The sequence below is a fragment of the Rhamphochromis longiceps genome, linkage group LG3 (genome assembly GCF_057381845.1).
Source record: "Rhamphochromis longiceps isolate RC_006_pf linkage group LG3, R_longiceps_female_GT1.1, whole genome shotgun sequence".
NCBI lineage: Eukaryota > Metazoa > Chordata > Actinopteri > Cichliformes > Cichlidae > Rhamphochromis > Rhamphochromis longiceps.
The window spans coordinates 5,626,029-5,640,499 of NC_140559.1; the positions used below are offsets into that span (position 1 = coordinate 5,626,029).

Below are 14,471 nucleotides of genomic sequence, written 5' to 3' on the forward strand. Positions count from 1 at the left end.
TAGTTCACTGCTTCAGTTATTTTATATGAAATTAAAACATTTACGTTGGTCAAATATGATGCTCTAAATCAAATAAAAGTTTGAAAATAAATGATGTATTTTTAAATGCTGCAACAAATGTTCACAAAAAGTAACTATAATTAAAACCAGTTAAACAAAATCAAATGTTTGAATCATGCTTAACCAAATGCCAGGCTGGAGAGCTGAACCTAAAGTATACGTAGAAAGATTTCAACATCTGAGCAATTTTTAATGTTTTTATCACATATAAATGTCACAGCAGTGGGTCCTGGCCCAATGCTTTGTGTTTTTGGTTTTCTTTGACTCTTGTTTTTCTTGGTTTTTGTTCTTCTTATTTATCAGGCTCTCAGTAATCTTAGTTCTCCCTCCCTCAGTGTTCATTTCAGCCTGTGTTTAGTTTCTGTTCCCGTGTCCCACGTTTCATCGTTTCATGTCGAGTCAGCCCTGTCTCTCTGTTTCCTGTGTCTCCCCAGTCAGCCCCGCCTCCCTCGGGCACTCATGTGTGATACAGAGTAATAAACCTGACTACATTTGCTACACTCTCTTTATTACCTGTTACTTTAAAATTCATACACTAATTATGTCTGCCCATCTCTCTAATGTGAAGGTCAAAGGTCAACATCCCAGTGACATAAGAATAATCCCAAAGGGGCAAAGGCAGCGGTTAATTTAGCACATTTAGCATTAAGGGTACAGCAAGGATATACTTTTACTTATTGTGGCAGGGGTGTGGTCTCTGGCCTGCTGCAGTGGAGGCTGGTGGCGGGACGTTGGACGGCACAGGTGAGGGTGATGGAGCTCATGACTCTCCCCTTTATAGTGACGGAGGAGACTGGCGTGGGGGAAGCGTGTAGTGGAGGAAGCCGAGGAGAGAGCTGGTTTCTGGCTACAAAGACGGCGTCAAACCAGAAAAGATTGCTTGTGGTCAAATGTCAAAGGAGCTTGCAAAGAAAAGCGTCTGGACTTCTTTAAGTTACTTGAAGACGTTTCACCTCTCATCCGAGAAGCTTCTTCAGTTCTAAGGTCAAATGGTGGAGAGTCCCAGATATAAACCTAGTGGGAGTGACCCCCCACAGAGGGACAAAAGGACCCCCTGATGATCCTCTAATCGCCTGAGCCAAGGTGTGAAACTGGGTGTGGGCCCCAATCAGCAAGAGTTTCGGGTGTGTTCATTGTGAAACCTGGCCCCACCTTATCATGCGAATTCCTGAGATCAGATGGCCCAGGATGTGAGTGGACGTTAAGGCGTCTGGGAAGGGATCTCAAAACTGGATTATTGACGGCAGAGAGTTGATGTCGTAAACTCCGCCTCTGTTCAAAGATGGTCGCTCACAGTGGACATAGATGCTTCTTTCACTCCTCTTTCAAACCATCTGTCCTCTCCGTCCAAAATGTGAACATTGGCATCCTCGAAAGAGTGTCCTTTATCCTTAAGATGCAGATGGACTGCTGAGTCTTGCCATGCGCTTGTGAAGTGGCTGTTTGGTCTCTCCAATGTAGAGGTCTGGGCATTCCTCGCTGCACTGTAGAGCATACACCACATTGTTAAGTCTGTGTTTTGGCGTTTTGTCTTTCGGGTGAACCAGTTTCTGTCTGAGCGTGTTGCTGGGTCTGAAATACACCAGGATGTCATGCTTGGAGAAAACTCTCCTGAGTTTTTCTGATACTCCGGCTACATAGAGGATGACAATGTTGTTGCATCTGTACTTCGTATCCTCCCTCGCTGGTGTCTGATCTTCTTTTCTGTGCCTCTTTGCTGACAGAGGCTCCTTTGACTACGATGACCTGGATGACTGAGAACCTTCACAGACACTTGTGGTCAAATAATGTGTTTTGCAGCACGCAGGACAGACAGCGCACAATGTGCTTTGAAGTAGCAGCCAAGAAAGGTGTAATTTAAGTCTACGAACAGTGAACACCCGTGTGCACACCTGTGTGGCTTGTATTCAAATGGTTTCCACATGTAATGGTCTGCAAGAGGATGTAGCGAGCCATAGCCCCGTCCCCCAGGGCATGAAACAGGCATGGAGGAGATCCAGGCCCCAGAGTGCGAGAGCCCAAGGAGGACCACCGGAGGGGCATCTGTGCCACCCTCATGGGAAGGGCTGAGGATCCCCAGACGAGGCATCACCCAGTAGCCACCGAGCAGAAGCTAGAGGGGGCTGCACCGGCGTGCCCAACGGCTCCGCCGGCAGCCAGCTGTGCCAGAGTGAACCGAGCCGCAGGCCCAGAGGCTGGAGGCCCGAGGGCCCCCTGCACCCCGGAGGAGGCCTGACCGAGCAACAGGCGCCAGGCCCCGCCAGGTAGCCACCGGGAGTGAGCTGGTACATACCTGAGTGCCCAGCCCCGGACACCAAGAACCACCAATGCACCGACCCCTGAGGGCATCAGTCACCAGCAGAGAGTGTGGTGAGGGGAGATAGGCCTTGGAGGGCCTGGGAGTTCCCAGAGAAGTGGAGTCTAAGACCCGACCTGACATATAGACACAGACAAACAGGCACACACAGACACAAACATGCATTCCCACCCTCATGCACACATATACAAACATTCAGCACTCACCCAACGTAAGGACTGACATAAATGGACATGTACACACAATCACACTCCCCAAACATACTCTATACCCCGGGTCCAGGTACCCTCGCCCCCAGAGGGGGAAACAGAACCCAGACCCAAGAGATGTTACCCTTCCCCCTGGGGTGGAGGCAAGCAGACCGTCCCAGGCTCCGCAGCAGCAGGGAGGCCAATCGGACAGCCAACATCTCCTCCCAGCCCCCCCGCCCCAATGGCTAGCAGAGAACGGGGGTGTGTGAAGACCCCATACCTCCCTCCTCCCGCTCATGTGTAGTGTTGCTGCGTGTTTGTCTAAAGTGCATTTAAAACTAAAAAATGGTGCTGCTGCCAGAGAGCAGCAGGTGTTAGCATGGCCCCTCCCGAGAACCCTCAATGTCTACATGGATTTAAAATTGAGAGGTGGGCACCAGCGCCAGAGGTAGGTTTGAGTACACAGACCGTCCACTGGACGCCGTTAACGTGCCCACCCTCAAGGCCCTATATATATGTGTGTGTTATGAGAGTGTAAGTAATGTGGATGTCTAAGTTGTGAGATAAAATTGAGGCACAGGTGGCCAGAAGGGGAAAGAGGGGAGGGGGGGGGGGATGTCTCACCTGCACCCCTGTGACACACCTGCACCCCAAGGCCCTACCTGTGTGGGTGAGTGTGGTGGAGCGGGAAGAGGGAGGTAGCCGGGGATGGGGAGGAAAAGGAGGGAGGGGAGGATGCCCCTCCCTAGGGCCAGCTCCCCCGCTGACCCCAGTAGGCACCCCCGTCCTCTGGTACCCACCAAGGCAAGGGAGCCCAGGTCCATCCAGACCGGGGCCTACGGTAGCACTGCCAAGCCCCACAGGACCCGGGGCAGCCCACCCTACCCACCGCAGAGGAAACTGTACCCACCCCAAAATGAACATATTTCAAGTAAACAGCTGGACTGATCAGGTCCAAACACAGAGTGATAAACTTGTCAAACAGCTGTCATATCTTTATATAGAAGCTCTTTATAAATGCTGCTCACTGCAGTCTGTTTACTAATAATGTCAAAGTGTTAGAAACATCAGAATGGTCTTTGTTCACAGAAACCTGTCTGGGATCCTTTGTTGTTCTTTTGATGCAGAGTTACATTATAAATATAAAGAGTTATTTCAGAGTCTCATCAGTTTTCCTGCATGTCTTTATTTAACACATCAGCAGGGCTGAAGCTCTCATGTTAAACACACACTGATCTATGGACACGTTCATGTGTTTCTAACAGAACCAGGCTGTTATCAGCCTGCACTAACATTATGTCACACACACTGAATGTAACAGTGACAGTTTACATCATCACACAATCAGCTGTGATTGTTTCACTGTCATCAAACGAGTCAACAGGAAGTAGAATCAATAGAAACCAATCATTTACTGACAGCATGTCTGATGGAAATAAGTGCAGATTATGTATGAAGTCTAACTGCACACAGTAACTGTGTTACAATAAGGACTTAACAGCGCCCTCTGCTGGAGTGTTTCACACTGAGAGCAGCTTTCCTCTGAATTCAGTGAGGTTATGACTGAAATTATTGGTTTAGTCGGTTTTATAAAGACCAGACCAGTAAAAACAAGAGTGTCTCTGCTGTCTGTGAGGAGATGGAGCCGAACATCAAGCTGTGCTGTTTCACAGTGAAGCCAGGCGGCTGTCACCAGGAAAAGTCTTGTCCTGAGTTTTTGAGCTCAGAGAGCAGATCAGATGTTTTTGGAGCAGGAGCACAAGTATGAAGTCGCAGAGTTAGTGATGAGAGCTTCCTGGCAAAACTGGCCTACCTGAGTGACATATTTGGAAATGAAGTAAATCTACAGCTTCAAGGGAAAGATGAAAACCTCCCTCAGGTCACAAGATCAGCTATGTCACTGGAAAGCTTGCAGTGTGGGGCAGGAGACTCGATGAAGGAGACACAGATTCATTGGAGAACCTGCATGAATTTGTTGACACTACTGACGATGATGCCGCCTCAGTGACTCCATATATCAAGCAGCATATTTCATCACTGATGGGATACTTTTAAAAGGACTTTCATGAAAACAGTTCCCAGCATGACCAGCTCCAACTGGTTTCAGCTTTGCAGAGCAGAACCAGTTCATTGACGTCTGACTCCACACTGAGACTGCAGTTCACATCACAGACACTGAGTGGATTCTGGCTGAGTGTAGAGAAGCAGTATCCACTCTGAGGGCAGCAGGCTCTGGGCGTTCTTCTTCCTTTAGTCTCATCTTTGTGAGGCTTCTCTGCTGCTGCTGCAGACCAAGTCCAGGTCCCAGCTAAACACTGAGCAGGAGCTGAGAGCTGCAGGATCCTGCTTCAAAGCTGCTTTGAAAAGCTGTGCACTGCAAAACGTGCTCGTCGGAGCCATTAATGCTGACTTTGTTATTTTGATCAAAGAAAGAAATCAGCACAAACTGTTTGATTCGTTTTTGTTTTGTAGGTTAAAGTGTTTCATATATTGTGCTCCTGAGTTAATGTTGCTGATCAGTTTGAATTCATTTTGATTGTTTATGGAGTTTATTTCATTTTATGTTTCAGTATCAAACGGTTCAAATGTTTATAGTTTTAGTAAGGATTTCTTTTTTATTGAAGGTAAATTGTTGCACTTTACATTGTTTCCATCTAAAAGTGTTACATTGTTTCTCTTCCAAACTAAAAAGTGTTTCTGCTGCAGCTTCCTTTCACTCTTTATCATTTTCCAGTCAGTGAAAGTCTTTTTGTGTCCTCCTAAAGTCCACCGTGCTCACAGTGAACACTCGTATGCTGTTGTGCTGTCACAGACTGTTATCAGCCGTGTAGCCGCTCATACCTCATTTATTCTTCTTGTTCTACCGTCAGACCCAGGCGCACAGCTTTGGTTGAAGTTCTTATGTTTGATTTCATAACAGCTCTTCAGATTTCCACTCTTTATAACTTTATAAGTATTTTTGACAAAGCCATCTTCTTTTACTCATCCACTCAGCAAGCTCCCAACATAGTAACCTATCAACTCACATACCCACATAGCTTGTTCTTCTTTGTCGTTTTATTGGCAGTTGGTGGTGCATTACTGCCAACAGCTGGCTGGGAGAGTGGACCAGCATGATGCTAACCTGCATAGCTGCGTGTCGCGCCAGTTCAAAAGTCAGCCACGGCAGCCGGCAGGAAGAAACTATCCAACTACACGGTAAATTAGAAACTGCTTTGTGATCCGGACAAAATCCTCTTGGGGTCTGGATTTGGACCGGAGTCCAGGAGTTGGGGACCCCTGTTATAGTACCATATCACCCTATTAGAGCACTTCGCTCTCACTCTGCAGGCCTACTTGTTGTTCCTAGAGTATTTAAAGTAGAATGGGAGGCAGAGCCTTCAGTTTTCAGGCCCCTCTTCTGTGGAACCAGCTTCCAGTTTGGATTCAGGAGACAGACACTATCTCTACTTTCAAGATTAGGCTTCAAACTTTCCTTTTTGCTAAAGCATATAGTTAGGGCTGGACCAGGTGACCCTGAATCCTCCCTTAGTTACACTCAAAGAAATCTGTTGTTGTGGGCGTAGTTGTCTGCTGCTGAAAACTCCAGTGATTTTCCTGCAGTTTGACATCTAATGTGATCTTGTGAACTTCGTGAGTCCAGGTAACGAACCACTCTGACTAGATTGTATCCTGTCATCTCAACAAGAACAAGAATTAAGTGTCTGAATTTCATGCAGATGCTACATGATTTAATTATGTTCACCACAGAAACATGAAATTATTTAGTTCAAATCACAAGTTTGAATCTTGTACATGTAACATCCACCCAATAGGTGTAGGCTGCTGGGGGACTCCCATGATGCACTGGGTGTTTCTTCTTCACTCACTTTGTGTTAATACACCTCTACGTGTTTAATCATGAGTTATTATTCATATCTGGCTCCTCCACAGCACGTCTTTGATGTCTTCTTTCTCTCAGCCGAACTGGTCACATGGCTGCCCCTCCCTGAGCCTCGGCACATCCTGTGGCTGCAGAATAAGCAGCAGCTCTAATCAAACATGATCCTCAAGTGTCAGTGAGAATAAAAGAAAAGGAAGTCATTTGTCATGAGAAGTGGGGCTCAGGAGGTGGAGCAGGTCACCTGACAATAGTAAGGTCGGTGGTGTCATGGTCCTGAGTCTGAGGACTCAGTGTTTTGTGTTTCCTTATGCTTTTGTTCATTCCGAGTGTGTATTCTGTTGTGATTTTGCCATTTGTTAGGTTTCTGTTCTTTGCCTGCCTGCTCCCACTTCTCTGTGTTCCCTCTGTCTGTCCATGGTGTTATTGTGTCTGCTCATGAGTCTGCCTGTCATGTTCAGTGTCCTGTCTGATTCTGTGTCTGTTAGTTTCCTGTTTTATTCTGAAAGTTCATGTCTCATGTCAGTGTGTTCAGTTTTACCTCTCCCCTGTCTCGTTAGCCTTATTGCTCCCAGCTGTGTCTCCCTCCTGTGGCCCATTCCCTGATTACTCCCCGTGTATTTAAGCCCTGTGTTTTCCTGTGCTCTCTGTCGCGTCGTCTGTTTAGTTCCATGTCAGTCTGCATTATTCTGTTACCTGGTATTCATTCTGCGTCTCTCTGCCATCTCTCTTTGTGCATTTCGCTCCTCCTCCCGTGAGTGTTTGGTTTAAGTTTTGTTCTTTAGTTTTCCCAGTTTAGGTTTGTTTACTCCCCGCTCTGCTCTTCCTGTTTTGTCACCTTCTCACCGCTGTAAATAAACACTCACTCGCACCCCAGCCGGTACCTGCATTTTGGATCCTTTTTTCAATACACCACACGACTGCTGTGCAGCCGTGACAGGTGGTTTGATCCCTGCTGCTCCAGTCTGCATGCCAAAGCATCTTTACTGGTCGTGTTACTATGGTAACCCAGAGGAGTTTACTATGATAAGTATTAATTAATTCATTAAATGAGACAATCAGTCAAAAGTCAATCATTCATTTTTAATCAGCAGTGTTTTTGGAATCATCACATAAATTTAAAACAAAACCAAAAATGCTGAACAAGTTTGTAAAGTTTTTTCTAAGCCAGTCGTCACAAACGTCTGTAAGTTTGAAGGTTTTCAGCTGACAGACGTTCAGGTAGTTTCATCGCTCTGGTTTGGAGGATTCAATGTTTATTAATCGTCCCTTCAGACGACCAAAGGCTGCCACGTGTACGGTAACAGCACAGACACGTGACAGACTAGACTTTCATGTGACAGCGTTTAATCTGTAAAAGGTGACGTTGACATATTTTGGAGGCGTGTTGGTCACCAAACTGAACGTGTTCACTCACTGGAGTCTGTGTGGTTGTTGTTGTTGTTATTCACAGTCTTCTCTCTGACTTTGATGATGGTCCCATTTCCTTTAGACACAGTTAAAGATGGAATCTCCACAGTCACTTTACAGATGTATGTTCCTGAATCCTCTGATGTTTGAAATGTTCAAAGATGAGTCTTTGCCTCCTTTTTCAGAGACTTGGAGATTGATTTGCGTTGGTCTCTCTCTTAATTATTGTTTGATTTTTCAGCCAGGCCACTCTGAATCTTTCAAACGTTCTTGTCCAGCAGCAGGTGATGCTTACGGTCTCTCCCTCCATGACAGAAACATCTGGACTCTGGGTCACAACAAACATGCCCGATGAAACAGCTGCAAGAGACACAAAACTGTGGGTCAGTACAAAAGTTGGTTCTGTTCATCTGGACGCAGCGTTTTGTGGGAGAAACGTGTCGTCATCATCAGGTGACGTCTTCAGTCTCAGCTGCAGGTTTCAATCTTACAAACAGGACATTTGCATAATGACTGAAACCAGCCCACTGGGGCTGAGGTCAGTTCCTTCATCTTAATCATGCAAATTCTCATGACCATTGATCAACAACCACTGATCCATGTCCATGAGTCCCATTCACAGAGAGTTGGGGAATGGCTGCAATCACAGCATGTAAGATGGTGACAGATGGACCCTTAGGCCCCTCCTCCATTCAGAGATGGTCTTTCCCTTTTCACGTAAATGGCCTCCTTGACTCCGCCCTCAAACCAGCGTTCCTCCCTGTCCAGGATGTCACATCCTCATCATTGAAAGAGTGTCCACTGGCCTGTAGGTGTAAATAGACTGCAGAGTCCTGGCCTGACGAGGTGGCTCTTCTGTGTTGTGCCGTCCTCTCAGCCAGAGGTTGTTTGGTTTCCCCGATGTATAAATCCTGACAATCCTCCTGCACTTAACAGCGTACACTATGTTACTCTGTTTGTGTCGGGGGACCCGATCCTTGGGGTGGACCAGTTTTTGGTGCAGCGTGTTGAGGTGTTTAAAAGCCACAGAGACCCGGTGTTTAGAGAAAATGCGTCTCAACCAGGGGCGATTCTAGGATCAGAGCTTTGGGGGTGCTGAGCACCCAGAGAGCTGCCCAGCCAGGCAAGATAAACTTTACTCGTCACGATGAGACGTCTTCCCCGTCTCTGTCAGTCCCTGCATCCCTACATGCCTCCAGTTGTCCCAAGTTCTCTCTGACTGTCTCCTTGGTGCATTTAAACCCCTGTTCCTTCCTGTCCTCGTCGTCTGTTGTCTTCGTCTCCGTTATCAGTCATCCTAATTTTACCCTCTCTGTGCAAGTCTGCAAATGTCTTTATTAAATCATAAGATTCTTAAATTCATCAAGTCTCAAAACATGACATCACTGTTTTGTACATTTTAACACAATTTAATAAACATGCTTCAGCCAGTACCTTTTGATTAGCCTTGTCTCGGTTTCTTGCTTTGTGGTAGATCTTTATTGTTTTCACTGAGATATTTGAATGCTAATCAATAAATCAATATTCAATTTAAAAAAAAAAAAAACCTCTAATCAAACAGTTTTTGAAAAGTTTGTAACAAAACCATCAAATCTGATCAAGGTTATTTAAACGCTGCAAAAGAAGAATGGATTGGAATAAAAACATACATATCCTGACCTTAATTACTGGGGAGAATAATGAATGATGCTCATAGTGAGTAAAAAGTAAACAGTGATTTTTGGACAGACTTTTAAAGTGTTCGTATAATATAATACAGATACATAAACATACACTCCAAAAATAGAGTCCTTGAAATGTACAAATGTACAAAATATTAATTTAAAAAATTATAAAAATGGAGGCAACTGTGCCTATGGTACAATGTATAAAAAGCTCTTCACTGCAGACACGACTAACATGGCTCTGCAGATTGTTTCTTTTATTTTAACATCACCTCACCTTGAGGTTGGCAAATCTATCAGTGTTTGGTGATCAACTCTCTCAAGCAGTTTAACAGTTTCTGCTGTAACTGTCACTGCTCCCTGTCTGCTTCCTTACCTGATTCTTCCTGACCTTGTTCTTTCCCCTCTTTCCTCTCCCCCTCTTTGAACTGATAATCACACGCAGATGTCACACAGTGGAAATTTGTGTTTTTATGTTTTATCAATCTGTGTATTGGTACATAGTGTTGATTTTATTTGCATGATTTTATTGTGATATTTATATATTGCATGTTTGTTTATTGATATTTATACGGCATGATTTTATCCTTATATTTATATTATGTGTGTTAATGTTGTACCATGTTCCTTTAACCCACTGTGGACTAAACAGACAATTGTAGGCACCTGTGAGGTGGGGGCGTTCCCCAAGGTGGCCTATCAGCCACCAGGTTGACCTGTTAAAGGGGATAGTGAGCGCAGAGACAAGAAGAGGTGTGACGCACGAAAGGTGAGCAGGAGAAAAAGGAACGCGTGCAAGCCCGCACGTGTGTGGAAGGAACTGCTGTGGGGTGCCGCGAGTCGTTCGGCGATCCAGTCCCAACGCAGGAACAGCAACAGTGGGTGGCGATGGCTGCAATGCACAACAGGGCAGGGATGCCCCTCTGCCTGCATCTGACGGTGAGACGAGGGAGTCCGTGTTCAGGTGTGGAGTGGGGCGGGACTGTGCGGCGACGCGCTGTCAGCAGGAGACAGGTCTGCGATAGGAGCCTCCTCCCTGGTCTGCTGCTGACGAGTCTTACCATACTGGAAGAGAAGTTCCTCTCCTGTCTCTTTCATATAAGGACCACTCGCCCATGTGTGGCTGGACTGTGGGATTATGGGACTGTGGGAGGGTAATTTTAGCTTATGGAAAACATGTTTTAGCCTTGTTTTAATAGTGTATAGTTATTTCTGCCGGCAGGGTTTTTAGCGGGTTGCAACAATATTTTTATTGTATACGGGGAATTTTATCTTGTATTTGTGACTCTGGCTGTGTTTTTTTTTTTTATGGAAATAAATGGTGTTTTAAGCCAGTTTAGTTTCTGTGCCCTGAGCGCTGACCCGCTCACTCCCCTTCCTCTTGTATGTGAACGGACTTGGAGGTGAAGATTTAGGTCCACCAGTCTTAGTGGCTACTGTTATGGTTCAAAAATATTGGAGATGGACACCAGAGGAAAAACCCACAATAACAACACTGGTCCGGTCGGGTTGAGTCAAACGATGATTTAATGATCACACACGTGGGAGATGGACACTGTATGCAGACAGTCTCAGATCTCATCTCAAAAAACACATCTCCATAGTTTTATGAAATCAGGGTATTAGAACGCCCCCTCATGCGTAGTGACAGGTGTAATACAATCAATGTTGACAATTTTATTTAACACAAAGAATAACATTGTCTCCTTCCCGAGGGCAGACGCTAACTGCCCCCCGTCTCCTGGAACCGTCTGTACCCTGCTGAGACACAACATGGCAACTACAAGGACTCTTTCATTTATTAAGACCATCAGTGTGTATTGCTCTAAATCAAGTATATAATATTAAATGAATATTGCTGGATCAGCTACTTCTACTTAAAACATATTAAAACATGACTAAGCACAAAATCATCAAGAATGACATCTTATAAGTGCTGTGTAAGCGCGTGCGGCCTTCCAAGCTCAAAGCCTTTGCCCTCCATAGATCAGCCAGACTCGCGCTGGCTGTAGCTTTTAACCTTTAATTACCTTGAGCACAACTCTAGAATGAGCAACAAGCTGCAATGTGTATGGAATGATCATGGTTACATCTGCAATGGAAAATCATGTTATTATTCTGGTACCTGTAAAAAAGATCAAACTAAAGTTATCACCATCACTGTAATGCAAAGAATAATGTAAGATCAAAAACTTCAATTCATGCTTAATGCAAAGCTGGTTATATACTTCTAATGAACTAATAATGGCATATTAAAATATTAAATGATAATGAGAAAAACATCCCCTCCTTATTCTACAATTCCCTCTGTTGACCTCTGGAGAATCCAGAGGTCACAAACAGTTGTGTCCCTCCTTGGCCTACACATTCAGTTCCACATGCATCATTGGCATCATGGACATTGGAGTAATGACTCCAGGGTCCACTGCCCTCACAGACATACTTTTGAACATTCTTCTGGCACAAGGGATGAGACAACAACAAATAACCATAATACCCACCACAACAGACAAAGAAAACATGACCGAAGCGATGACCCCCTTCCACCGTCCGAACACTGAGGTCAGCCAGCCTTCTAACGGATTACCAACACCGGAGTGATCATGCATAGTTTCAGAAAGGCTCTTTAGGCCCTCCAGAGCCTTGGTTACCGACCCATCTGGAGCAGTATTGTTTGGAATAAAGGTGCAACACTGGTCGGCAAACATAGCACACACGCCCCCCTTTTCCGCTAACAACATGTCAAGGGCCATTCTATTCTGCACTCCCATTAACGAGGTCGGACCCACCTGCTCCGCTAGCCCCTCCAATCCGTCTCTGGTCAGGTTAGAGAGCCTCAGTACATTGTAATGAACATAATTAATCCTATCTACATTCTTGTTTGGAGTCACTGGAAAGAAAGCAGAAATTATTGGAATATTTTCAAACCCGGCTGCTATTTGGTCAACAAGTTTAAATTCATTTGGAACCCCCCTGGGCACTCCAATGGAGTCGATCCAGGTGGGGGAATTCATTTACCACCCCCAAACTTAAATACATAGATTGTTCGCGATGCCAATTCCCCAATGATAAAGTTAACGCGTTTCCAGAGGGGCTAAAATCCCTCTGTAGTTTAAGCCCGTTTTCTGATCCTGATTCTAACGGTTCCCAATTTTGCCCAGTGTAACCCCTTACCTGGTCCCAATTACGGCACCAGCTGTCATACGGACGATTTCCCCTCTCGCAGTGCGTACTCACTGAATAATCCCAACAGACCCACACATTGTATCCCCTCCAAGCACTGCCGACGTCCCTGCAATTAACAACATCACACAGATCAAACGTAAAGGAAGTTGTGGAGCCAATAACATAATCTAATTCTAAACCACCATATGTGCTGAGACACTCATCCTTTTTACCAGAGACCTCGCGCTTCACTCTTGCCCGCAACCTTGAATCACTATGGACCACGCGTGATGTACTTGGTGTATCAAACAACGCCGGACTGGCATGGCCTCCGTGCTCAGACTGGTTTCCCGGGTCGGTCTGCAACAAACAAATCAAAAAACAAATAGCCATGATTAGCAACATAGTTAACATCAAACTCATAATAATTTTAAACATTGTGATGGCTTTTGAGACTCTTCTTTCATCACCAGTGTCTAATTGTTGTGATGGCATGGTGGTATGTGAATGTTATGGTGTAGTAAAAAGTTCAAAGCCCTTTATCAGAGCCTCTCTCTTGTTTTAGGTGTTCAGTGTGGTACCGCTCCTTTTCGTTGGCGCGGCGATCTCCTCCTTGGCTGCTCTTCTTTCTTCGACCTTCCGGGTAGACTACCGGTCGGTCCGTTGCACAGGTGTGAGGGATTATTGTGCCGCTCAATTTCACCTGCGTCGGGTTGAGATTGATCCTTCCCCACGAAGCCCTCGTGCGCAGCTGCGCACTGCGTCCAGTGATACCAGGTGTCGCCTTTCCCCTTCAGTTGGACCGCTGTCGCCGTCCGAGCCGATACCTCATATGGACCAGTCCAGCGGGGCTCCTTCCACTTTCGTTTGATGACTCTCAGCCACACTGTTTTCGCGTCTGGGACCTCTCCTTCTCCTGTGGGCCCTTTACAAGCCGCCTGTTTCGTGAAACTGGACACTAGCGCCTTTAGCTCGTTCCAGTAGTCTGCGTGGGACCGGTTCCCCTTTTTGTCCCGTTCACCCGAGCCCACCGTCCAAGGTGCCGGAAACTGTCTCCCGGTTTGCAGCTCGTATGGTGTAAAACCCACTTCCGGTTTTACTGCTGGCTTAGGATTGTGTGCCCCACAGATTAAGCACATCCTGGCCTTCTCCCTTATCATTCCTCGCAGCTCAGGATGCCACCAATGACACAAATTTCTTTCCATCTGGGCTCTCCCCACGTGAGCAAGTCCGTGGGCTTCATCCACCTTCTGTTCTGCCATTTTGGCTGTCAGCACGGGGCGCCCATCTGGCCCCCTCCACAAATGTCCATCCTGCCAGGCTCCTTTGTTTTTCCACACCCCCTTTTCCTCTGGGGATGCCTCCTCCTGGGCCCGTTTAACTTCCTCAATCAGGTCAACAGGTATCTCTTCTTCTGATGTTACCTGTATCATTTGTCTCTGTCCTTTGTAGCCTGCGGCCTCCTTTGCGGCTTCATCTGCTCTCTGGTTTCCTTTTTCCACCATACTGGTTCCTTGGGAGTGAGCTTTGCATTTTATAATGCTCACCTCCTCTGGGTCAGCCAAGGCCTTTTCCAGTTCCTCCATTTCATGTTTGTGGGAAATAGGTGCATTGGTTGCTGTTCTGAATCCTGCTCTTTTCCACTGAGGCAGCTCCACATGCGCTGCTCCAAACGCATATGCCGAATCGGTGTAGATGTTCACTCTCCTGTTCTTGGCTAGTCTCAAAGCTCGAGCTAAGGCTATCACTTCAGCTCTCTGGGCCGACTGCTTTCCCTCAATCCT

At 46.1% G+C, this 14,471-nt stretch overlaps 2 protein-coding genes across 2 annotated transcripts in view; one reads left to right on the forward strand and one right to left on the reverse strand.

The window, feature by feature from the left end:
• The window catches only part of LOC146672638 (protein NLRC3-like), a 183,158-nt gene that overhangs the window by 96,993 nt on the left and 71,694 nt on the right, over positions 1–14,471 (forward strand). The window lies entirely within an intron of this gene.
• On the reverse strand, positions 11,027–14,373 carry LOC146672643 (uncharacterized). The gene has a single exon (XM_085388340.1). It carries the CDS (start codon positions 14,271–14,273, stop codon positions 13,257–13,259), a length of 1,017 nt encoding a protein of 338 aa, XP_085244466.1. The 5' UTR covers positions 14,274–14,373; the 3' UTR covers positions 11,027–13,256.